Source organism: Doryrhamphus excisus, linkage group LG10, assembly GCF_037039965.1.
Source record: "Doryrhamphus excisus strain RoL-2023G ecotype Guam linkage group LG10, RoL_Dexc_Guam_v1.1, whole genome shotgun sequence".
In the NCBI taxonomy this organism is placed as follows: Eukaryota; Metazoa; Chordata; class Actinopteri; order Syngnathiformes; family Syngnathidae; genus Doryrhamphus; species Doryrhamphus excisus.
The window spans coordinates 12,413,348-12,437,697 of record NC_136366.1 but is presented as its reverse complement, the minus strand read 5'-3'; the positions used below and the strand labels follow the sequence as shown (position 1 = coordinate 12,437,697).

Sequence of the window (24,350 nt, the reverse complement as noted above, 5' to 3'; positions counted from 1 at the left end):
TCATCACTAGCGTACTGGACTATCATTTCCCCCAACGGACGTCTCTCGGAGTGTCGCACGGCACCTTCTCGGCTAGGAAGCTGCAACAAGATACACAGACAAAAACCATTCATGTGGTGATTATGTTGACGAGTTAAATGGAGTTAGTAGCCATATGCTTCCCGGTGCATATCGCGGAATTTATGTCTAGATTGCCTTCGAGGAGGAATATACTGACACACAACCAAAGATAAAGCAGCCGTATGAGAAGAGACAACTCAGTAAGTCCTTTTAAAAAAATATTTGGCATATATCTTCATTTATTAACAGCGTATTAACTAAAGCATGTTAAGTTTGTGAAGATGCGTTCAGGTCAGCTGGAAAAAATTAAAGCTCGTGTCTGGTGTTTATATTAGAGGTATCTTATTTACATGAATGATCATAAATTAGTGGCTCAAAATATAAGCTCACATTTCTTATTCTAATGTGACACGGATGATTTGCATAACAAACTGGATCTAAATAGAGTAGTGAGATGGGGGTGGGTGGTGGTGGGGGGTGGGGGGGCAGAGTAGTTCCATACACTGCGTGTCTGCTCCATGTGTGTGAGGAGGATGGATGGTGCCTTTGTGCTCCTCATGAAAGGCGCCTCATGTGTCAGCAGCATCTCCGTGGATCCGAGAAGCACTTTGAAGTATTTTATCACGGGTCATTCAGCACCCCACTCTGTCTCCCTCTCCATTCCACGTCCATTGTGTGCAGGCCGGAAGTGGGCTGATAGCACCTCTGCTAGGACGGGTGCACAGTGGTAGCCTCCAGCACAACAAGCGAAGGGCTTGAAAAGATGATTATTGTTATTGGCCAGGTGTGAAATTCTATCCTGTCTGTGCCTTGGCCTTTATTATTATCAGCAGAGGCGGGGGGTGGGGTGGGGGTGGGGGGTGTCACAGCCTCTGATGGAAGAAAAGGCAAATAGAAGTGCAATTTAGTGGGATTACAGGGCTATTTTGTAACCAAAAGGGAGAAATGTGCACATCTTGCAGCTGTTTTTTTTCTTTCTTTCCCGTCATTTCCTCTTCAAAAGCAATCAAATTGCAAATAATTTAGCATGCACTGAAACCGAACACTGAACATGAAGCATGCACTCATCATTCCTGCTTGGTGCACTGATTGTGAGATCATCAGGTGCCTCAGGAAATCATCAAATTCCATTTAATTGGTCCAAAAATGGGGCGGCACTAGTGGTTAGTGCGCAGACCTCACAGCTAGGAAACCAGGGTTCAATTCCACCCTTGGCCATCTCTGTGTGGAGTTTGCATGTTCTCCCCATGCATGCGTGGGTTTTCTCCGGGTACTCCGGTTTCCTCCCACATTCCAAAAACATGCTAGGTTAATTGGTGACTCCAAATTGTCCATAGGTATGAATGTGAGTGTGAATGGTTGTTTGTCTATACATATGTGTCCTGTGATTGGCTGGCCACCAGTCCAGGGTGTACCCCGCCTCTCGCCCAAAGATAGCTGGGATAGGTTCCAGCACCCCCCGCGACCCTCGTGAGGAAAAAGTGGTAGAAAATGAATGAATGAATGGTCCAAAAATGATGCACTATTTGTTCATCTATCTAGTCGGCCATTTATGGGAGTGTCATATTTAAGTGACAGGCAGAACAATGAAATGCGCTGTGAGGAGTTGCATCATTAACCTGTGTAGATCAGTTTTGTGACATTTTTTTGTTTGTCAATGTTGGGAAACACTAGCCTAATGTATATGTAAATATGTATTTTTAAAAGATGGAATAAGGCTTTTATTATTGTATTTTCATAGCTTTTTTTTTTACTACTGCTATTGCTATGGCTGGCTTGTTGATGTTACTGGAACCAACATTTCCCCATGGGATCAAAATGTCAACATTAACTAGTGTAAGTTTACCAATAAGTTTAATGAGAGGTGACACGGCAAAGGTGGTAGAGTTTGTAGGTGGTAGGGTTCAATTCCTGTTTAGGTCTTAATCATTCATTCATTTATTCATTTTTTACCGCTTATCCTCACGAGGGTCGCAGGGGGTGCTGGAGCCTATCCCAGCTGTCTCCGGGCGTGAGGCGGGGTACAGCCTGGACTGGTCGCCAGCCAATCACAGGGCACATATAGACAAACAACCATTCACACTCACATTCATACCTATGGACAATTTGGAGTCGCCAATTAACCTAGCATGTTTTTGGAATGTGGGAGGAAACCAGAGACCCCGGAGAAAACATGCAAACTCCACACAGAGATGGCCGAGGGTGGAATCGAACTCAGGTCTCCTAGCATGCGCGCTAACCACTTGGCCACTCGTTGCAGACCGGTCTTAATCATTCATTCATTTTTTACCGCTTATCCTCACAAGGGTCGTGGGGCGTGCTGGAGCCTATCCCAGCTGTCTTCGGGCGAGAGGCGGGGTACACCCTGGACTGGTGGCCAGCCAATCACAGGGCACATATAGACAAACAACCATTCACACTCACATTCGTACCTATGGACAATTTGGAGTGGCCAATTAACCTAGCGTGTTTTTGGAATGTGGAAGGAAACCGGAGACCCCGGACAAAACATGCAAACTCCACACAGAGATGGCCGAGGGTGGACTCGAACTCAGGTCTCCTAGCCTGCGCGCTAACCACTTGGTCACTCGGTGCAGACCGGTCTTAATCATGTTGTATAAAAATGACATTACGTCATATAGAAGTCACCGTCCTCTCACATTTACTGTTTAAATCAATTTTCCTATGTAAAATGAATGTGAACGCCTTAATAATTTCACATTACTGAATCATTTAGCTGATTCTACAAAGGTGACATGGCTAGGGCGGTAGAGTGCTTGGTTTCTGCCCCGGATAATGTGAGTTCAATTCCCATATAGGCCTTCATCATGTTGTATAAAGTTATATAACATCAGACAGAAGTCACTGTCCTCTCGCCGCCACCACCTGTATACCAATTGGGGGGGGCGATGGTTGAACTGAGAATAGCAGCAATTGTCATGGATTGAGCCGGGGAGTCACGCCCCATTGGTTGAAAGATTTCAACATTCAGGGTTGTTTTATTTTCCAACATTTAAATCCTGCCGTTTTTAGCCTACTAAAAACAAATGGACGCATGAAACGGTTCCCTCTACTGACTACATTGCTCATGTTCTACAAGGTAACATGACTCAGGTGGTCGAGTGGTCACCTTCCAAACTGAAAGATGATGGTTTGATCCCTCATATTACATGTGATGTAAGGTCGCAGGTTCAATTCCTGTGTAGGCAGTTATCATGCATTATAAAATGTTATGACAGAAGTCACTGTCCTCTTTCGACTGATTAGGGGCCATTTGAACAGATTAATTAACTCTGATTAATTGAGCCAGGAGCCACGCCCCATATACATTGCATACATGCATTCATTCTTGAAATGCTTGCTTTAACGGCGTTTTCGGTGTAGCTTCAGCTCAGCTTCCAAATTATTGTTCCATTTATTTCACATTGCAGCATATTTTCACACTTTCATTTGTGGGACTATTATATCCTGATTAATTGAAAAACGGGCCCATTGCGGAAACCGTTTTAATAGGATGTGACACGGCTCAGGTGGTGGAGTGCAACTGACGTTGCCAGTTCAATTCCTACAGTCCACATTTCTACATTCATTCATTAATTTTCTACTGCTGGGTTGCGGGGGTGCTGGAGCCTATCCCAGCTGTCTTCGGGCGAGAGGCGGGGTACACCCTGGACTGGTGGCCAGCCAATCACAGGGCACATATTGACAAACAACCATTCACACTCACATTCATACCTGTGGACAATTTGGAGTCACCAATTAACCTAGCATGCACGGGGAGAACATGCAAACTCCACACAGAGATGGGTGCCGAGGGTGGAATTGAACCCTGGTCTCCAAGCTGTGAGGTCTGCGCGCTAACCACTCTTCCACCCTGTTTCAGTCCAATGTTCATTTTACATTTCAACTTTCAGACATTTTCAAAGCATTTTGGTTTATCCTAACATTGCGTCATCTAGTACTTTTAAGCAGTGGAAATAAAAATAATCAGTTCCAAGGTCAAACTGTGGCCATCATGAACTATGTATGAACTGCACAGGTCTTGTTTCAACTCACCTTTTGACATGTGTAACTGCACTTAAGCGCAAAAATAAGTTAACCACGGATATTACGCTGCTAAAATAATAAAGCGCGTTCTCAACTTTAATGACTGACGAGCAGCATGATAATATTTCATATTGCCTGTTCACAAAAAAGTAAAATTGAACACTAATTAACCTTAAAACATATTTATGACTTTCAGTCATCGTCAAGTCCCGAGAGACGAAAACTAGCGTATTTCATGATACTGCATCGTGGCGTCAGCTGTAATCAGTGCCTCAAGTCATGGCAGGAAGTGTTTCAGCTACTAGATTCAACACCACACCTAGAAATGCGCATACTTGTCAGTGAACTGCAGAAGGCAAGCCAGTGTGGGTGAAATATGAAGAGCTGGAGCTCAGGTGTCCTGTGGGGCTTCCCTCTTGATCTCCCATCACAGCCCAGCAGTAATTCCAGCCTGTGTGAGTGCAGAGGATTTGTCATTCAGCTGCCTACTTCCTTTTTTTGCTCTCTTATGAGGCAAAAAAAAAAAAAAAAAGCCAGCGCTGATTTATTGTGAAGTTGCCTCCGGCTCGCTTGGAGCCAAAGTACTGTGAATGAAGCGTTTCGGCGTAACTGTGACCGCGCTGATGATTACCCCAGCTAGTACAAAGCCTGATTAGACATTTTAGCCAGGCGCACAGACTTTCTATTTTACGGAGGGGATAATGCCCCCCCGGCTCGGTTGCTTAGCGATTTTTCCTCATTCGCCCTTTTGTGATCACCTTTTAGCTGCTGGAGACATGTCATGTGCAATTACAGGCAGCCTGCTTTATCTTTTGAAATCTGTCTAATTAGTCCTTTCTCTCCAATAGGATGACAGGGCAGCCAAACAGGGGTTAAGGGTGGGAGGTTAAGAACTGGGGCCCCTTGCGGGTCATCGGGGAAGGGGCCGGGGCCGGGGCTGCCAGGCTAATCTTAGAGTTCGGCTAATCTTTATTTTGTCTACACCAGGGGTCTCCAACTCAATTTACCTGGGGGCCACTGGAGCTAGGGTCTGGGCAAGGCTGGGCCGCATCAGGTTTTCCAAAAAAAAAAGAAAAAACGCATTTATTAAAAACAGAAAAATATACAAACTTTTTCAGTGCTTTGGTTCCGATTTTCTACAATAAAAGCTCTGATAAAACATTCCACTGTTCTCAAATATCTTAATTTTTATTTTTCTGCACAAAATAAGATGAAAAATAAAGAAATCAAGAATAAAGAAAATCAATCAATCAGTTATAAATAAAATATAATAACAATATAATAACAATAAAACGGCATCTAATAAAACTTAAGAAACCACATATAGTTGGTGGGTAGACAAATTATTTTTTTCAGATTAAAATGAACAAAGCATTATTAGAGCCCTGTAGACATGACAAAACACGACTATAGTCACATTTATACTCTTTTTAGTTACAACATATTGCGCAACTGCAGGGTCTTGAGATACATGCTAACTCGCAAACTAGAGAGCTAGCGACCTAAACGGTAGCCTTCAAGTTATTTCCTTTAAACTTAAATAGCCAAAAACTTACCACTTCCACACGGATAGGGAGGATAACTATTAACAGTTATTTAACCTTTAACATGAACATTAATCAAACGTAATAATTTTTTCTGGGTACATGATACCATACAGCATCCATATCAAACTTGCACGGGCCGCACTAACATTAAACTTTCATATCAAGGCAGGAGCCTCAAACTAGTGTCCTGCGGGCCACGTGTTTGAGACCTCTGGTCTACACGGTGGCGCCCTGCCATTACTTCAAATTAATAACCCGGGCTGTCAAATTACAGTTAATGCATTGGTTCGAAATAGAGAGGCGTCTGCTGAAGGACTCCCACAGTTTGTGGCCTATTTTCCTCTTCCTGTTTTGAGAGGTTATCATAAGGTTATGGCCATTTTTTTGGCTGCTAAGATTTTAATTCATCTGTGATCTTTAACAATACCGTACACTGTAACTTTTCCCCAACAACACAATCACATTAGGATATCTTATCTGTCTGTTAAACATTTTCACCATCTGTTAGCGTTTTGAAGTCAAGGCATTCTGCAAAGGTTGGACAGCATGGACATCGTCCTTCCAGAGAGCGCACCGGGACGCGGATAAGATAAGACCCCATGCCGTGTGTTTCTTTTACCTTGGATTTTGCTGGCATCCAAGGTTGTCCACAACTCACACAACTCCACTTAATTGCTCCATTTTTGGGGGGGATAATAATGAAATTTGTACTGTTTTCGCCAAAGTCCTAACTACACGCCCCCCCCCCAGTCCTAAAAAAGACAATCGTCTTTTAGGAGTGCAAACCGTCACCTTCTGTTACGGAAACTATTCAACTATTTAATACAATGCCAAACAAATCCTGTCCATCAGAGCTGCCAACATTTGGTGTTTGCCATCCGGTACAGCCTCGCACCTAACTGCCCACTGCCAGCTCAACAAATGGATAATATAGTCATAAAGCAAAGCCATCATGTCATATTTAACGTGAGCCAAAGATCCTGTATGGGACGGGAGGGCTGTGCTGTTTTTAAGGACCGATAAACACTGGTCATTCATTCATTCATTCATTCATTCTCTACCGCTTATCCTCACAAGGGTCGTGGGGGTGCTGGAGCCTATCCCAGCTGTCTTCAGGCGAGAGGCGGGGTACACCCTGGACTGGTCGCCAACCAATCACAGGGCACATATAGACAAACAACCATTCACACTCACATTCATACCTATGGACAATTTGGAGTCGCCAATTAACCTAGCATGTTTTTGGAATGTGGGAGGAAACCGGAGTACCCGGAGAAAACCCACACATGCACGGGGAGAACATGCAAACTCCACACAAAGATGGCCAAGGGTGGAATCAAACTCTGGTCTCCTAGCCTGCGCGCTAACCACTTGGTCACTCGGTGTAGGCCGGTCTTAATCATTCATTCATTTTTACCGCTCTTTCCTCACGAGGGTTGCTGGGGTGCGGGTGCCTATCCCAGCTGTCTTTGGGTGAGAGGCGGGGTACAACCTGGACTGGTGGCCAGCCAATCACAGGGCACATATAGACAAACAACCATTCACACTCACATTCATACCTATGGACAATTTGGAGTGGCCAATTAACCTAGCATGTTTTTGGAATGTGGGAGGAAACCGGAGTACCTGGAGAAAACATGCAGACTACACAAAGAGATGGCCGAGGGTGGAATCGAACTCGGGTCTCCTAGCCTGCACGCTAACCACTTGGTCACTCGGTGCAGGCCGGTCTTAATCATTCATTCATTCATTAATTTTTTACCGCTTTTTCCTCACGAAGGTCGCGGGGGTGCTGGAGCTTATCCCAGCTGTCTTCGGGCGAGAGAAGCGGGGTACACCCTGGACTGGTGGCCAGCCAATCACAGGGCACATATAGACAAACAACCATTCACACTCACATTCATACCTATGGACAATTTGGAGTGGCCAATTAACCTAGCATGTTTTTGGAATGTGGGAGGAAACCGGAGTACCCGGAGAAAACCCACGCATGCACGGGGAGAACATGCAACTCCACACAGAGATGGCGGAGGGTGGAATTGAACCCTGGTTGCGCTAACCACTCCCTCACCGTGCCGCCCGTTAATGCTTCCATTGTGGCAGGAATAAGTGAAAACATGAAAAATAAACACTGAAATTTTGTCTCATACAATATTAGCTTGCAGGCTGCTTTATAGTTTTTTGCTGAGTGGTGTAACGGTGACTTTTGTGGAGTACATGAGAAAGATCTCCAGTAAATTATGCAGAAAATGGCGCACCTGCCTGACCCCCTGGAGTCACCTGTGACCTCCAGGGTCACGGCAAATATGGCGACTAATTGCAATCCCTCCTACAATCACTCTACTTCTGAGCCCCAGTTAATGATTAGATAAATTAAAAAAAAAGGCTTTAATATGAGCAGTCAATTCATTCTCTGGCTGCATTAGCATGTGAGTGCTATGCTAATGTTCTACTCAGGAAGTGCGGAAGAGCGGATTTGCAGGCAAAAAAAAAGGTTAATTTAGGTGGAAGTAAACGATTGACAAAAGGCGCCGGGGAGTGATGGCGGCAGGCGCGGTCAATGAATAACAGCCTCTTATTGTAGCATGAATTGCGTATTATGTAGCGTGCTGGATGCTGTTTTAATAGTAGTTTGACACACTGACCGAAATAGAAATAGAATTGCAGTGCAGCTGCTGGATTCATCTCTAAATACCCCTCTCATACATTTTAAATAGAATCTATTACTTCTGGATTAGCCGATAAGAGCTGGCCTGCTTACGTTCTATAATAGTTTGCATAATTGCTATCAATGCTACGTAGAAGAGCCCCGCACTTCTCTGTTGAAGAAATTGAGGGAAAAAAGGACGGACTCAAAATGACCCAAAAGTGAAACCCGCAAAGGCTGCAAGATGAACGAGTGTTTAGCGTGCAGGCCACACAGCTAGGAGACCTGAGTTGGATTCCACCCTCGGGCATCTCTGTGTGGAGTTTGCATGTTCTCTCCGTGCGTACTCCGGGTACTCCGGTTTCCTCCCACATTCCAAAAACATGCTAGGTTAATTGGCGACTCCAAATTGTCCATAGGTATGAATGTGAGTGTGAATGGTTGTTTGTCTATATGTGTCCTGTGATTGGCTGGCCACCAGTCTAGGGTGTACCCCGCCTCTCGCCCGAAGACAGCTGGGATAGGCTCCAGCACCCCCGCGACCCTTGTGAGGAAAAAGCGGTAGAAAATGAATGAATGAATGAATGAATGAATGAATGGAAGCATTACCCTCATCCTAGGCTCCAAAAAAATGTTCCGGTCTGGTCATCTTTCACTCTAAAATGAGTGCCATTAAATCTCTGTTGTTTATGTTGTAATTACAAGATTTTGTGCCCAGTTATTGCCAGAGCGCATGCTGCTAATTGCAGAAAGTGCCAACCCTGCTATCAACCCAATCATCTCAGGAAAAGGCAGTCGCAGATTGTCAGCTGCTTAAAGCAGCTTTCTTTCTGCCAGTTGGAGGCAGTTTGACGCCACATTAATAGCTGCCAGGTGTATTTCTGTCGTCAAAATTTAGTTAACATTTAAAGCTATTAAAAGCCCCCCACCCCCATCCCCTCCATCCCATCCCTCCTCTCCTGACCTCGTTATCATCCTACAAGAGCGCCATCTCCTAATCCGCACGGGCAAGATAGGAAAATCAAAACCATTGCCAAAACATCCTTATCAGAACACCATGGGGGGGGGGGAGCAGATGGACGGCAAAGCGACGTTGGGCCTTTATCGCCCCCAGTGAGCCTTCTCCGGGGCCTCATTGTGTCGCTTATCCCTGAAACGGATGTCACAGGAGAGGGATGAAGATTAAGCCGCCTGTGCACCTTCAACTTGTGGCCTTTTTCACGCTTTTATGCGTGACAGAAGGAAGAAAGACTTGGCTAACCTCGCAAATGGCCGAGCTGGAAGACGCCCGACATCTGCTGTCCAACCTCTGGCATCATGTGTCTCGCAAGATTGAAGAGTTTTTCAGCCTGCGATCTACCACCACCGCCATGTTTGATTTTATTATCATGGTACTCACAAGCTGTTAATAACAATAATGGCTGACTCGTGTTCATTCATTCATTCATTTTCTACCACTTATCCTCACGAGGGTCGCGTGGGTGCTGGAGCCTATCCCAGCTGTCTTTGGGCGAGAGGCGGGGTACACCCTGGACTGGTCGCCAGCCAATCACAGGGCACATATAGACAAACAACCATTCACACTCACATTCATACCTATAGACAATTTGGAGTTGCCAATTAATTATTAATTGATTTATTAATGAATTAATATTTATTAATAATAATAATAATAATAATAAATAATTACTCAGAGTTTATTATTAATTATATTATTTATTAATTATTTTATTATTTATTTATTTATATAATATTTATTAATTAACCTAGCATGTTTTTGGAATGTGGGAGGAAACCAGAGTACCCGTAGAAAACCCACGCATGCACGGGGAGAACATGCAAGCTTCACATGGAGATGGCCGAGGGTGGAATTGAACCCTAGTCTCCTAGCTGTGAGGTCCGCGCACTAACCACTCGACCACCGTGTCACCCGTTAATGCTTCCATTGTGGAAGAAATAAGTGAAACCATGAAAAATAAACACTGAAATTTTGTCTCATACAATAGTAGCTGTGAGGTCTGCGCGCTAACCACTTGACCACCGTGCCGCCAACTCATGTTCAGTGGATATTAAATCTACAGTATATGCTACACCAGTGGTACACTGACTACTCTAAAGCATATACAAAGTTTATTTCTGTATCGTTTCTTGACAAGATGGTTGCTGAAATGCTAGGAGTGTACTTTTAGGAGAACAAATGACACCTTTATTCATTATTGCTATTTTCCTAGCTCACGACTGTTTGATGCTCCCCAAATAGATCCGCCCAGGCTCGGTGCAGCCCTAGAGCGCCATCATGCTGGCCTGCATTCAAAGACGGCAGAACCTGGCCTCGTCATCACAGCATCTGACCTGCACACCAAAAAGACTCGATGCCCTGACGCCGCCATTGCTGCTACCGGTACGGCAGCAGCAGTCATGCACACATAAAGGTGAGTCTTAGTTACCGATTCCTTGTTTGACTTTGGAACATATTTCATTGATCCAAATATAAGAAAGTTGTTGAGAGGTTTATTTATTTATACGGTCGTCCCTCGCCACTTCACAGTTCGAATTTCACGGCTTCACTATCACGATTTAAAAAAAAATTTCATTAGTAAATTATTATTAGTGAAAACATATGCATAGTTAAGCAAATGAATGATAAAAATGTCTAAATAAAGTACAATACACATTCAAAGATGATGTGTTCTACACTAGTCACTAGATAGCAGTAATGTTACTGTAATGTTCAGTGAGACACACAATCACTAGACTTGATCACGGTAATAAAAACTAATAAAAACACGGGTTACTGTTGTGGCTTTAACCCACGGCAAACTGACATCACTTCCTGTCCACCACTCGCTCTGCTCCACTAGGGAACACATTTATAGCAACACATATGAGTCTTATTTATGTTTTCAATGGCTTATTTACTCTTATTATGTGTACTATATTGAGTTGTACGAGCACTCTAATGTAAAAAATGTATTTAGGAGGTCGTAAAAAACAAGTTTTCTGTGTTCTAAAATATTCATTCATTCATTTTCTACCGCTTTTCCTCACAAGGGTCGCGGGGGTGCTGGAGCCTATCCCAGCTGTCTTCGGGCGGGAGGCGGGGTACACCCTGGACCGGTGGCCAGCCAATCACAGGGCACATATAGACAAACAACCATTCACACTCACATTCATACCTATGGACAATTTGGAGTGGCCAATTAACCTAGCATGTTTTAGGAATGTGGGAGGAAACCGGACTACCCGGAGAAAACCCACGCATGCACAGGGAGAACATGCAGAGATGGCCGAGGGTGGAATTGAACCCTGGTCCTCCTAGCTGTGAGGTCTGCGCGCTAACCACTGGACCGCCGTTGATTTCTAAATAATTTTGTAATTTTGTTTTGAAATATTTATTCCAAAAACGGCTTTTGAAAAAGAGCATTTGTTCTATATTTCGGTCAGTATGGCATTTCCCTTGAATGTTCAAAACCTCAGCATCATAAGGTTCTGGTTTCCAGTCTTAGAACCTATTAAAAAGGTTCTGATCAGACGCAGTAAAGAGACATGTCTCCCTGGGTGAAATCTTTGCCTTGCCTGTAATGAAATATTAATTAGAAATCAGTGGAGAGCTTGTCTTCTAAACGCTGGAACAGAAGGCCCTGCCTCACTTTGGGCAGAACCAGGAGTGGCTTTCTCATCCCGTTCACCTGCAGGGACTTGGACCCTCCAAGGCTGGCATTTCCAGCCCAGCGGGGGAGGAAGCGTGTCTCGCCCATGGGAGCTCTCTCTTGTGTGGCCTCCTCTCTAAATGAGTCGTTGTTTGATGCAGTTAAAATGGGGACAAGCCTTTAGTCGCTGCTGCTGCGCTTTTGAAAGCCATTTCCATTTTTAGCTGTCAATAAATGGACATGAAAGCTCCCCGGCCACGCAAACCCAAGAGGACCATTTCTGTGAAACCACTGTAAGGAATTATGCGATTGGGAGTGAATGAACGCGCCGCTTTCTTATCTTGGCTTGAAAGCCCGGCCTGAAAATGCTTTCCCCCCCTCCCTCCTCCTCCTTCTTCTTCTCCCCCGTGCTGCTGGCCTTGCTCAGGCCGGCTTAAGAGAGGGGGAAACTTTGCCCAAGCTGGGCCAAGCGCCACGGAAACAAATGAAGAGTGACACGGGTGCCGAGGAGTGTTCGCCAGAGCCTCCTGGCGCACACACCGCTAAGTGTTCAAGCGCGTGGTCATGCCGCGTGTGAAAATGGGGCTGAATGAGGGTGTATTTTTATTTCAGCGTGTTTACAGAATGGATGTCATAAATATAGAGGTTAGTGTGTGGGGGGGGGGTTCAAGACCGAGCCTGCTCCAGTGTCAACATGGCCCAATCTTGCTACCAGTGGGAGCCATTAACTGGCAACCCTCCCCACAGAAAATACAAACACTAGTCAGTAACAAGATAATTGTGTCTTGCCTACAGTCGAGCCCGGTGCTAGTCGCGGCATGATGTGTGGGGCTGCATGAGTGCTGTTATAACTGGTGAGCTGCAGTTCATTGAGGGGAAAAAACATGAATTCCAACATGCGCTCTGACATTCTGAGGAAGAGCATGCATGATGCCGTAGCTTCTCAAGGGACAATACTACAGAAATTAAACTTAAATACGGTAATAGTAATGGTTTTATTTTATTTGAACATGCATCAGATTACAATTGAGTGCATCCCATAATCAGTTCCCAGTTCCACATGTCCAAAAGGAGTAGGAAGAAGCATTCATTCATTCATTCATTTTCTACCGCTTTTTTCCTCACAAGGGTCGCGGGGGGTGCTGGAGCCTATCCCAGCTGTCTTCGGGCGTGGACTGGTGGCCAGCCAATCACAGGGCACATATAGACAAACAACCATTCACACTCACATTCATACCTATGGACAATTTGGAGTGGCCAATTAACCTAGCATGTTTTTGGAATGTGGGAGGAAACCGGAGTACCCGGAGAAAACCCACGCATGCACGGGGAGAACATGCAAACTCCACACAAGGGTGGAATTGAACCCTTGTCTCTCCTAGCTGTGAGGTCTGTGTGCTAGCCACTCGTCCGCCGTGCCGCCCCTAGCAAAGCTTATTAAATCCTACCCCTCCATCTGGTACTTTTACAATCAGTAACTGTTACATTTGTTCACTTCCTGCTTTCCATAATACAGTTTGTTTTTTTTTTATAATGTTTTAAGGTGATATGATCATACAATGACATTATGTGTACCATAGTAACTGTCAATATAGTACATCATGACTGATGATGTACTTTGGAGTAGTCAGTGTGCATCTTGTAGAGCAGTATAGGTTTACTACCCACTGAAAATTAGTCAACACATCACTATTGTTGTCTAAATTCTTGCCTACACGAGTGAACATTGGTGTCCAAAGTGTCACTTTTGAGTGTGAGCACCATTGTAATCTATCACTGCCTTAACCCTCTTGGGCATGGATGTCATGGACTCCATCCTCTTGGGCTTCCTCTGCAAGGCACCGACATGCAGCTCAGTTCTTGTCTCCAGAATGTTGGAATTCAAGTTTCCCTCAATGAACCGTAGTTCCCCCCCCCCAAGTGCCGGCAGCACTCGTGCAGCCCCAGACCAACTTGACTGTTATCTTGGTACTCACTGTTGTTGCCAGCTATTTAGACAGTAATGGCTGCGTGCTGAGTCATTTTCAGTGAATAGTAAATGTATACTGGAATACAAGCTGTACACTGACTACTCTAAAGGAGGGATGGACCGAGTGCTATTGACTAGGGATGCCGTATATAAGGGGGGAAAGTCCAATTCCAAGGTCATTGAAAGGCATATGTCGATCACCTGCTTTTACACCAATCATCAGTAGCCAATCAATCACTCTGAAGTATATTGATTTGTATAATATTGTTGGTCATACTGATAATACTGTAATTACTGTAATAAAAGTAATCACAAAAATTAAGTTTTCATGTTTTGCCAGCCTGACAAAGAAACAGTTGACTGAAGGCAGGGCCAATTAATGACACTCTAATGACCGGGCTTAAGAGGCCAACTGTGGATGCTGTCATGGCAACGGTGCCAGTTTTTATTTTAAGAAAATAGTGCTTTGCTCCATCTGGGGTTGTTATGTTAAATATCAGGACTCTCCGCGCTGTAATTAAGTGTGCGGCGTCGTTGGTGTTATCGCAAGCAAAGTGCTCGAGATAAGGATTCGGCGTGAAATCAAAAGACCTGCGCTCGCCGCCATGGCGGCGTTTGGAAAATTATCACGGAATAATGCATGAGCGTTATCTCATGTGAGAATCAAGATCCATCCGGCGGCTCCTCATTGTGAACATTCTCTCCGGCTAACAGCTGGAGGTCGTGCAGCAGAGCTTGTCCAAAGCCCCCTTTGCTCTGGGGCTTGTTTTGCCCCATAAATCAGTGATTAACTCCTAACTGCTCCCAAACAATGAGGTATCCACTCTAATCTGCAAGGAGGGAGGGTTGCTGTAGGCTTCGAGTGTGACCACGGGAAAAAGATTAGCCTGTTTTTAAAAAAGAGGCAGAGAGCAAGGAGTTTGTTCAAGGCGCCCTTTGGAATCATACTGAAGACGTACCATTTACATATCACACTTTGCATAATGCACAATACATGACCAAGATTGGGGTTGATGATTGGATCCCTGCATGCAAGGATGAAATCAGGATAAGGAGTTTGCCCTGTAAAATGGCGCCACAATCATTTAGGGCAGGGGTCTCAAACTCAATTTACCTGGGGGCCCATGGAGCTAGGGTCTGGGCAAGGCTGGGCCGCATCAGGTTTTCCAAAAAAAAAAAAAAAAAACGCATTATTAAAAACTGAAAAATATACAAACTTTTTCAGTGCTTTGGTTCCGATTTTCTACAATAAAAGCTCTGATAAAACATTCCACTGTTCTCAAATATCTTAATTTTTATTTTTCTGCACAAAATAAGATGACAAATAAACAAATCAAGAATAAAGAATCAATCAGTAATAAATCAATATAATAATAATAATAAAACGGCAAATAAACTTAAGAACTTAAAACTTAAGAAACCACATGTAGTTGGTGGGTAGACAAATAATTTTTTTTATTTACAACATATTGCGCAACTGCAGGGTCTTGAGACACATGCTAACTCGCAAACTAGAGAGCTAGCGACCTAAACGGTAGCCTTCAAGTTATTTCCTTTCAACTTAAATAGCCAAAAACTTACCACTTCCACACGGATAGGGAGGATAACTATTAACAGTTATTTAACCTTTAACATGAACATTAATCAAACGTAATAATTTTTTGGGGGTACATGATACCATACAGCATCCATATCAAACTTGCACGGGTTGCACTAACATTAAACTTTCATATCAGGGTGGGGGCCTCAAACTAGTGTCCTGTGGACCACATTTGGCCCGCGGGCCGCATGTTTGAGGCCCCTGATTTAAGGCCTTCTCGCCACAGAAATAACAGTGTTAAATCTATCAATCACTATTCCATAGGCATCCAGCGTCATTAGCTTTAAAGATGTACTCCAATCAGACAAGCAGTGGGGGTAAAGTCACTAAGAATGACGCCCTCAGACAAAAAAAAAAGGTTGTTTTTCCCGACCTGTGTGCGGCGTGCAGCTTTTCTGGGTGATCAAGGTCAGACTTTTAATTATCTTTGTGTGCTTTTTCCTACCTGACAACACTTGCCGTTGCTCTGGAAACCACCTCCAATTCTGATTGCATTGCTTATCGGTGTGCACAGCAGTCAATTCATGCATGTTACAGTTTTTGAACAAAGCCAACCTTTAAACTTAAGATTATATGGACAAAAGTGACATGCACGGTAATCAATTAACAGTTCCTGTGGTTGTCCTAATTAGGGATGGTCATGGCAAATCAATGGGGTTTAGATTAAACACACATGATTGATGTTCTTAGTTTGTAAATTTCCCTCGGGATCAATAAAAGTATCCATTTAACCACAGTTATTTTATGGCCGACTCATCGGCCGCCTAAACGGGCTGCTACAGAAAGTGAAAAAAACGTTAGCTTACTATATTAGGGCCTATTCTGAAAAATATACACCGGTATATATCACAGGGGTGCTGGAGCCTATTCCAGCTGTCTACACCCTGGACTGGTGGCCAGCCAATCACAGGGCACTTCTAGACAAACAACCATTCACACTCACATTCATACCTATGGACAATTTGGAGTTGCCAATTAACCTAGCATGTTTTTGGAATGTGGGAGAAAACCCACGCATGCACGGGGAGAACATGTAAACTCCACACACAGATGGCCGAGGGTGGAATTCAACTTCGGTGTTGTAGCTGTGTGGCCTGCGCACTAACCACTCATACATACGTGAAAAAAGTGAATGGAGTGAGGTTCCCAGGGAGGGAGAAGTTAGCCTCTCAATATCTGTGCAAAAAAAATAACAAAATGTTGGCATATTTCTCAATAAGAAGTAATGTTATCATGGCAGAAATGTATTTCTTTGTATATATATTTAGTTGTGTATTGTCCCTATGAGCACCAAACAATCTTATCTCCCTTACTTGTTCCCTCCACTTTGTATCATAGTTATACATATTTATTTATCACAGTTAATTGGTTGCCGACCTGACCGTGATGATAAAAAAAAAATTTAAACGTGTTCTGAGTAGGGATTACTAAAAGCACTTTTTAACTGTGTAAATACCAGCATCAGTGCTATTAGCAAATGATGTTTCCATAGTAGCGATGCACCGATGCAGCTGCAGTGGGAAGTGCAGCTGTGTTATGTCTCGGCACCACTGACAGAGCTCTAATCTCTGGCCTAACAAAACCAGACATCCTGGGAGGGTGTGTCATCATTTATACACAGTATCTTTGATTTCTTCTTGCTAAATTAGCCGTCTTTCCTGTAATTGGTCGGCCTGGAAAATAGAGCACTTTTGTGCAATTATGCTTTTGAATGCATCATTGCGCCTTTTTTCCCCCCATGAGAACCACCTACTCTTGTCATTTATGTTCATAAATATTCAACTTGCTAAAAGTACAGAAATGCTTCTATATGTGCTTGTACTGTTTTTGTTTTTTATCATGGAACATCACAGCTCACTATTATTATTATTATTATTATAGTAGCCTCTTTTACACAAACATCGAGAAAGGTTATTAGAGCCAGGGCCATAGAATCTTCATTTTTTTCCCCACTGTGCCTTTCACACAGACCCCAGCGAAAAGGGAAATTGGGAAAAATTGTGTACGTCTGGTGTGACATGTAAAGTCCTTGCCAACAATTTGTCAAAAAGTGTGTAAGGGGGCTAAGATACGATCCTAAGTGTACACCAGAAACATTTCATCATTTACATAATTTATTTTTGTGACTTTTTCGCAACATTTAAGATTCATTGAAGTGTCATTTGTTTTATTCTGATGATGAAAGGTGGAGGTTATCATCAAGAACTGCCGACCAGTCGCATTTCAGTACTACATCGCGGTTCGAACATCGCTTCCTCACTTGATCACGGTTTTTAATAATAAATGATCAGTTCATGGTTGATTATGGCCTATTTTGTGTCCAAAATATTTTATATTTAATGTTACACCGATAGGACTTAACAGCTAGTGAATGAAAAAGTGAATGGAGTGAGGTTCCCCGGGAGGGAGAAGTTAGCCTCTCAATATCTGTGCAAAAAAAATAACAAAATGTTGGCATATTTCTCAATAAAAAGTTATATTATCATGGCAGAAATGTATTTCTTTCTTACTTACTTACTTAAATCTTACTTACTTATTACTCACTCTAAGCTAGCATGTTTTTGGAATGTGGGAGGAAACCGGAGTACCCGGAGAAAACCCACGCATGAACGGGAAGAACATGTAAACTCCACACAGAGATGGCCGAGGGTGGAATTGAACCCTGGTCTCCTAGCTGTGAGGTCTGCGCGCCGTGCCGCCCATAATACAGTTTAAGTTTTTTTTTTGTTTTGTTTTGTTTTTTTTTAAGTAATTATAATTGATGTTAAAAGCTTATTCTCGTTGACACAATCTCGTATATCGTCTCGAGGTACCCGTATTGAATCCCACTTCAAGGAAATTCACTCATCGTGGTCGGGTCTGGAACCAGTTAGCCATGATAAAGAAGGACAGACTATGATTCTATGAATCAGCCATGTTGTGCACCCTGCCAGGGGTGGGGAAGTATACCGAAGTTGAGCACGGATCAGAGCACTCATGAGGTGTTATGTGGGACCGAGCGCGGTACGGGTGGCTTTAGAGATTCCATTGTAAGCGGTATTAAGGTCTCTCCCGACATCCCGGATATTTTTGTTTCACACAGTAGTGCTCCACATAATAAGCAATGTTTCGCTTTGTGGTATTTCTCTGTAGAATTCCCCACTAGTTAGCTTCAACACTCCTTCTTTGCCTCTTCTCCTCCATCTTAAACACCCAATTTATTTCTTTTGTGGGTTGGATGGTATAGATTGAATCATTTTCAGGGTGGGTGGAAGGGAGAGTCTCGCTCACTGTGGGCCTGAAATGAAATAAATTCCCAAATCAATTTCAAACGGGGAGCGAGGCAGCTCTCCCCTGCTAAGCTGGAATTGCTTTTGTTATTGAAAATTAAATGAAGTGTCGTTTTTTTTTTGGTTTTTTTTATTGCGGATTACTGCCTCTATTCTCTTCACCTGCTATGATCGCCGCCCACTCCAAATTTGAGCCCTCTGTCTTCATGAACCGCTGTAATTTACAACCCTGCTTCATTTATTGTTTTAAACGAGGCCACCTTTTTCAACCTTTACTGCGTCGCTCTGTGTTAAGCAGCCATGAAATGACCAGAATAATGGAGTTTAAATCCCGTCTCGGTTTGCTCACAATTCAATCTGGAGTGCTACTGCTGATTCACTTGTAATGTTTCCATCACATTTTGGCCTGGGATTGGAAAATACCGGAACAAAACCTCAAATAACAGGAATAACAAAGAAAATCTCTATTCAGTTTATTGACAGAAGGGCGAGTATAATTACAGCATTAACGTATTAGGAATGATCACATACTACAGTATTAATTGGCCCTGTACCCTAGAAACCGCCCATGAATGATACGGGAAAAGGCCGAAATGATACTGTGTCAAAGCCCAGGGCAGTGATACTGATAAAATATAGAGTTTAACCATGTCCAGTATCAGCCCCCGTAGCTGTCCACTCAGAGCGCGCTGCTCTGGTATCGTGCCCGTCAAACAACCAATCAGAGAACAGCGCACGAGTGCTTAGTGCCTAGTGCTTCTCCAGTCACCAAAAAACCCAAACTAGATTAATGGAACTTTAATTGTCAGACATTGATAAGATAAGACTGTTGATAAAATATTATTGTTGAAATATTTTTGCAATTATTGTGTTTACACTGTTTAGATATAATACATGTAATAAACTGAACATTTTCTGGAAACAAAATGGTCTTTTGATTAAATAGTACGTGATAATAAGCTCATGATTAAATAGTATGTGATAATAAGATCATCACATGGTTTGTCTGGTATCAGGCCCAGTATCATGCCCCCACCTGGCCTGATACCAGACAAACCATGTGATAACCTATAAATACCACACTAATCGCTCGCTTCTGTCATCCTTCTTCCCAGACGAGCCACCCTCAGTTGCCTCCCGGTACCCGTCTCCCGCCGAGCTGGACGCCTTCGCCAAGAAGATCGCCAACAACCCGCTATCCATTAAGATCTTTCAGTCGGACATCCGAGTTCCACAACACAAACAGCTGAGCAAGATGGTGAACGGCCTGGACACAACGGGCCAGTGCTACAGTCCCTACACACAGCCCTACTACCAAGGCTTGTTGGCCATCGGTAAGGCGGCGGCAGTGGCGGTGGCGCCGACAGCGGTCAAAGGTGTAGTGAAGAACTCTGAGGGCAAAAGGACTAAACACACAAATAGCCAAACTTGCATGGTGCCGTATAAAACTCAGAATAACGGCTACTCCGTCAGGCACAAGGCGTATCACGTAAGCTCGTGTAAGCCCGCTGATGTTCCAGGGGAGACGCTTTGTTCCAACACCGCCGATCCCACCCTGCTCCCTCGCTCAGAGCTGGCAGAGGTTCAGAGCCTGATGAGACAAATGAGGAGGGTGCCCCGAGGGCCCGGGGTGGCGCCGACGCAGTGTGGCGTCGACGGAGCGGCCGCAGCAGTGGCAGCGGTAGCCCACTCGGACTACGTCGCCGGTGTCCCACTGCCGCAGAGCAGTATGGCGTTCAGCGGGGCGGTGGTGCCCACGCAGAGCGCCGCCCACGCCGGGGACTACACGGCGTGGCAGCACCGGCATCAGATTGCGGGGCAGCAGACATATCAGACAAGGATGTACGGCATCGGTGCGGTTGGACAATCACCCGAAAGCTGCCTCCCGTACGGGTTGCAACCTCCTAACGCGGGTCAGGAGCGACTCGCCGCCATGCAGGGTCACTTCTCCGTGCGACACTTTTTCACCCCGCTCTGGGACAGTGTCGCCGCCACGCCTAACAGCGACTGCTACACTCCTCAGGTGCTAGCGACGGGTACGATGGCGCCCCAGCATCCCCGCCTCCACCCAAACCACTACCAGACGCATTTCCGGCCTACACCACTTGTCGCTCACCCTCAGGTCTACAACGCAGACCACAACGTCTGCTGCGGGCCGCCGGGTGCAAGTACGTGCCACGCTGCGGCGCTCAGCAGAAGTCTGCAGTCTCTGGAGTGCCTCATCAGTGAGATCCACCCGCCCTGCATCAAAGAGAGCATGCTGGGCCGCGGCTATGAGGCTGCCGGTGCCACGCAGCACCACCACCACCACCCGCCTCATCTTCACGCCCACATTCAGCTCCCCGTCTACAGATGAAACGCATCAATGTCTCAAACGCCAAGACAGAAAAATGATAATCATGACCCCAGATTGAGGGTTATCTGCTCTTCAGCTGCCATTATTCCTCAGTGAATACTCATTTACAGCACCTACACTATTCATTATTTGCCATGACAAGTGAATACTTTGCAGGTTACAACAACAATATACACACACACAAAAAAAGTTACTTGAATCTTGAAAGGACCTCCGGTAACGCTGCTCTTTCTGGAGGAGTCTACACTCAGGCTTCCGCAATATGATTCTTGGGGGGGGTGAAGAAATAGTTTGATCGTGTGCGTTAAAAGATGTGAATATTTTTTTTGTCATGCATTACTGATGAGTACAGGATGCATCTATGAATATTCTGTCACATTTTAACATCATTTTTATGTCATCTGCTGCAGAATTATTCCCTTGCTTGTTTGCCTTGGATTGACTTCATTATTATTTTGATTATTTTTACTGGCCACAACATTACGAACGCAGTCATAACAGCAAACCTACCAAGTCTGTTTATTTCAGTCACTTTTAAGGATATTTGGATAAAATGTCGTCATGTTTTTTTTTTATTTTCATATATATTTACACTCCTTACCCTCAGAACAGATTTGGTCCTATTTGACTTCCACTATAATCAAATATTTGTACTGCAATCCTGATGAATTATTATGCTTTTACCGTGAAAACCTCATCAATCTACTTTCAAATTAAAGGGATTTTCAAAAACCATGCAAAATATTAAATTAATTTGTAAAAACCTGTTGCTAAAAACAACATGATGTGGTGACAATGAAACATTTCTATGAGCAGGACCGTTTTGGGACCTAAGGGTAACAAGTGTAACCATTTTAGCGGGGCCTCGATGGTTTTATATTGTTACCTGAGGTCACATTTTGGTCATCTTGTTGTGCAGGTGTACCTAATGTTGAGGCTGGCGACTGTATGCTGACACATATAAGTTCTTCTCTGGAATGTTGTGGCAATACTACACACAATCTAAATATGGTGGGTACTTCCTTGTGTGTGTGTGTGTGTGTGTGTGTCTGCACTGGTTCAGTACTTATTTATTTATATGTCTGCCTGTTGAACTGTACGGAAAAGTGTCTATTATTAAGAAGTGCAATTATTATATCTATAAATATGAGGTATGTTGTTGAAATGACTACACTTGCAGTTTCTGACCTTAAAGCCCCGCCCCCTTTTCCTCACGCTTCCTGATAAGAATTGTCAAGTAAATGACATTTTCTGGACCCAAATATTATCAATGTCTGTTATTTTCTTTTACAAAAAGAGGTTTCAAAAAATGCTGTATCAACATTTAGCTAGCAATACAAAGGGAAGTCACTTCCCTTTATTCAAAATAAAATACATTATACACATGAATACAGTGAGGCGTTGGTCTAGGTTTTATTGCAGTACTATCCAGGAGCAATGAATTAATTCTGTGATTTTTAAGCAATCTATCTTACTTTATTAAGATCTTGCAAGTTTGACTCGTATATAATATGTTAGCAACGTCTTGGCTTGGCTGCACGACTGATTCCATAAATAAATAAATCAAATTCTATGAATAATGCAAATTGAAAAGAGATCATTTTAATACCTTTTGTGGTCTGTTTAGAGCCCAGATGGATGGAAGCTGAAGCCGAGGCCATTTGAATACATCAACATGCATGTAAATGACATGTTAATACACAATCATTTTAGCGTTGGGGATGAGGACGCGTTATTGCACGCCTGTCTGCACACCTTATGGCCTTTAGAGGATCTATTACAACACAAATGACCTAACTGGAAGGCATCCAATTCACAGTTGGGAATAAAACAGCAATATCGGCTTGATCAAACTAATAATTCAGGTCTAAAGGTCACTGTTGTTGTCATTGAGGCAGTGTCAGGGAGTGATTTGCCGATTTAAGCCTATTGTGTACCAGCTTTGGACATGGAGCGTTTTTCATCCAATTTATCTGTCAGGACAGGCCTGGGGCGCCGTGCTGATAAACCAACCTGGAACACAGACATGCTCTCCTTGCTCGCTCGCTCTCTCGTTCAGACGATTAGTTCAGGCCCGGCTCCTCTGGGAGGGGAACAGGAGCCACTCGGATCTCCGGGGACATACTTCAGATAAACTGGCCTGAAACAGGAGGGGGAGGAAGGTTGATTGATGTGGTGGGATTAGTGGAGTGAAATCAAGGAAAGTGGTGCTTCAAATCAACCATTATTTCATTATCATTCATTCCCAGTCTTATGAATCTTCTGATGAATTAAAACAATAGGACATGCTTTAAGGACGTTTAACATCACATGTAGCAAAGGCCATGACTTGTTTGTCGACCTAAATAACCAAACTAGTCCAACACTGCCCTCTAGTGTAAAGTAAAGGAAGTAATGATTACCTGCTTTTTGCACAAGCACGTTTTTGGTTGTTCTAACCAAACGCGCGTTCGTTTCCCCTAAAATTAAAAAGTACGCCATAACTTTGTGTAGCGTGTAAACAGATTAAGAACACTGTCTTACCGATATTCGGTTTAGTTAGTAGGGTCAGCTTGTTGTCTAATAGCAGCATGTCTTCTTTTCACCAACGATAGTTCGAACAAGTTCACTCATGTCTTCAAAGTATCAACAAATTAACTAATTTTAACAAGTTTTGCTCCGTGGTGTGGTTTTGGAGACACTTCATTCACAGGCGAAGCTAACAAACTTATTTCCTGTTTCGTCATATCTTGTGCCCGCCCACTGGCCAATAAGAGAAGAGGGGCATGTCACGTGGTTTGTTGCAACGTATTTGGGGTCGCATGACTTTTTTTACTTTCAAAAAGAATCAAGCACTATTAAAAACAAATCGGATGTAAATATGTTAAATCAAGCAGAGTAATGTACATAAAAGTAGCAATAATGAGGATATATAACTACAATTTAGGAAACGATGGACTTCTCAGTTCACTACTAATCTCTAAGTCATACCTTAAAATGCTTACGTCACCAAATGATTGATAGAGACATAAAAATATATTATTTTTAATATTTATAATTTTAATATTTTTATTCAGCAAAAAAAGCTTGCTCTGCTGGTCTTTTTACTGGTCCTCATTAGTATCAGATCCTCAATATGACAGACAGGCTCTACAGGATCTTCTATATGACAAAAGGAATCTGCTGCACAAATGTTCGCTATACTCTACTGAATAAATTACCATAC

The 24,350-nt window shown here is 43.6% G+C and overlaps 1 protein-coding gene and 1 long non-coding RNA gene across 2 annotated transcripts; one reads left to right on the top strand and one right to left on the bottom strand.

Annotated features, from left to right (window-relative positions):
* LOC131109541 (protein FAM222A) lies at window positions 1-22,672 on the top strand. Its single transcript, XM_058061682.2, has 3 exons — window positions 1-260; window positions 10,562-10,733; window positions 19,905-22,672. Exons 2-3 carry the CDS (start codon window positions 10,598-10,600, stop codon window positions 21,143-21,145), a joined length of 1,377 nt encoding a protein of 458 aa, XP_057917665.2. The 5' UTR covers window positions 1-260; window positions 10,562-10,597; the 3' UTR covers window positions 21,146-22,672.
* Window positions 22,426-23,874, bottom strand: LOC144901099 (uncharacterized). Its single transcript, XR_013629270.1, has 2 exons — window positions 23,669-23,874; window positions 22,426-23,285 (listed from the first exon to the last, which is right to left on the bottom strand). It is a non-coding gene; the product is annotated as an uncharacterized LOC144901099 (long non-coding RNA).
* Between the last annotated feature and the right edge of the window lie 476 nt (window positions 23,875-24,350).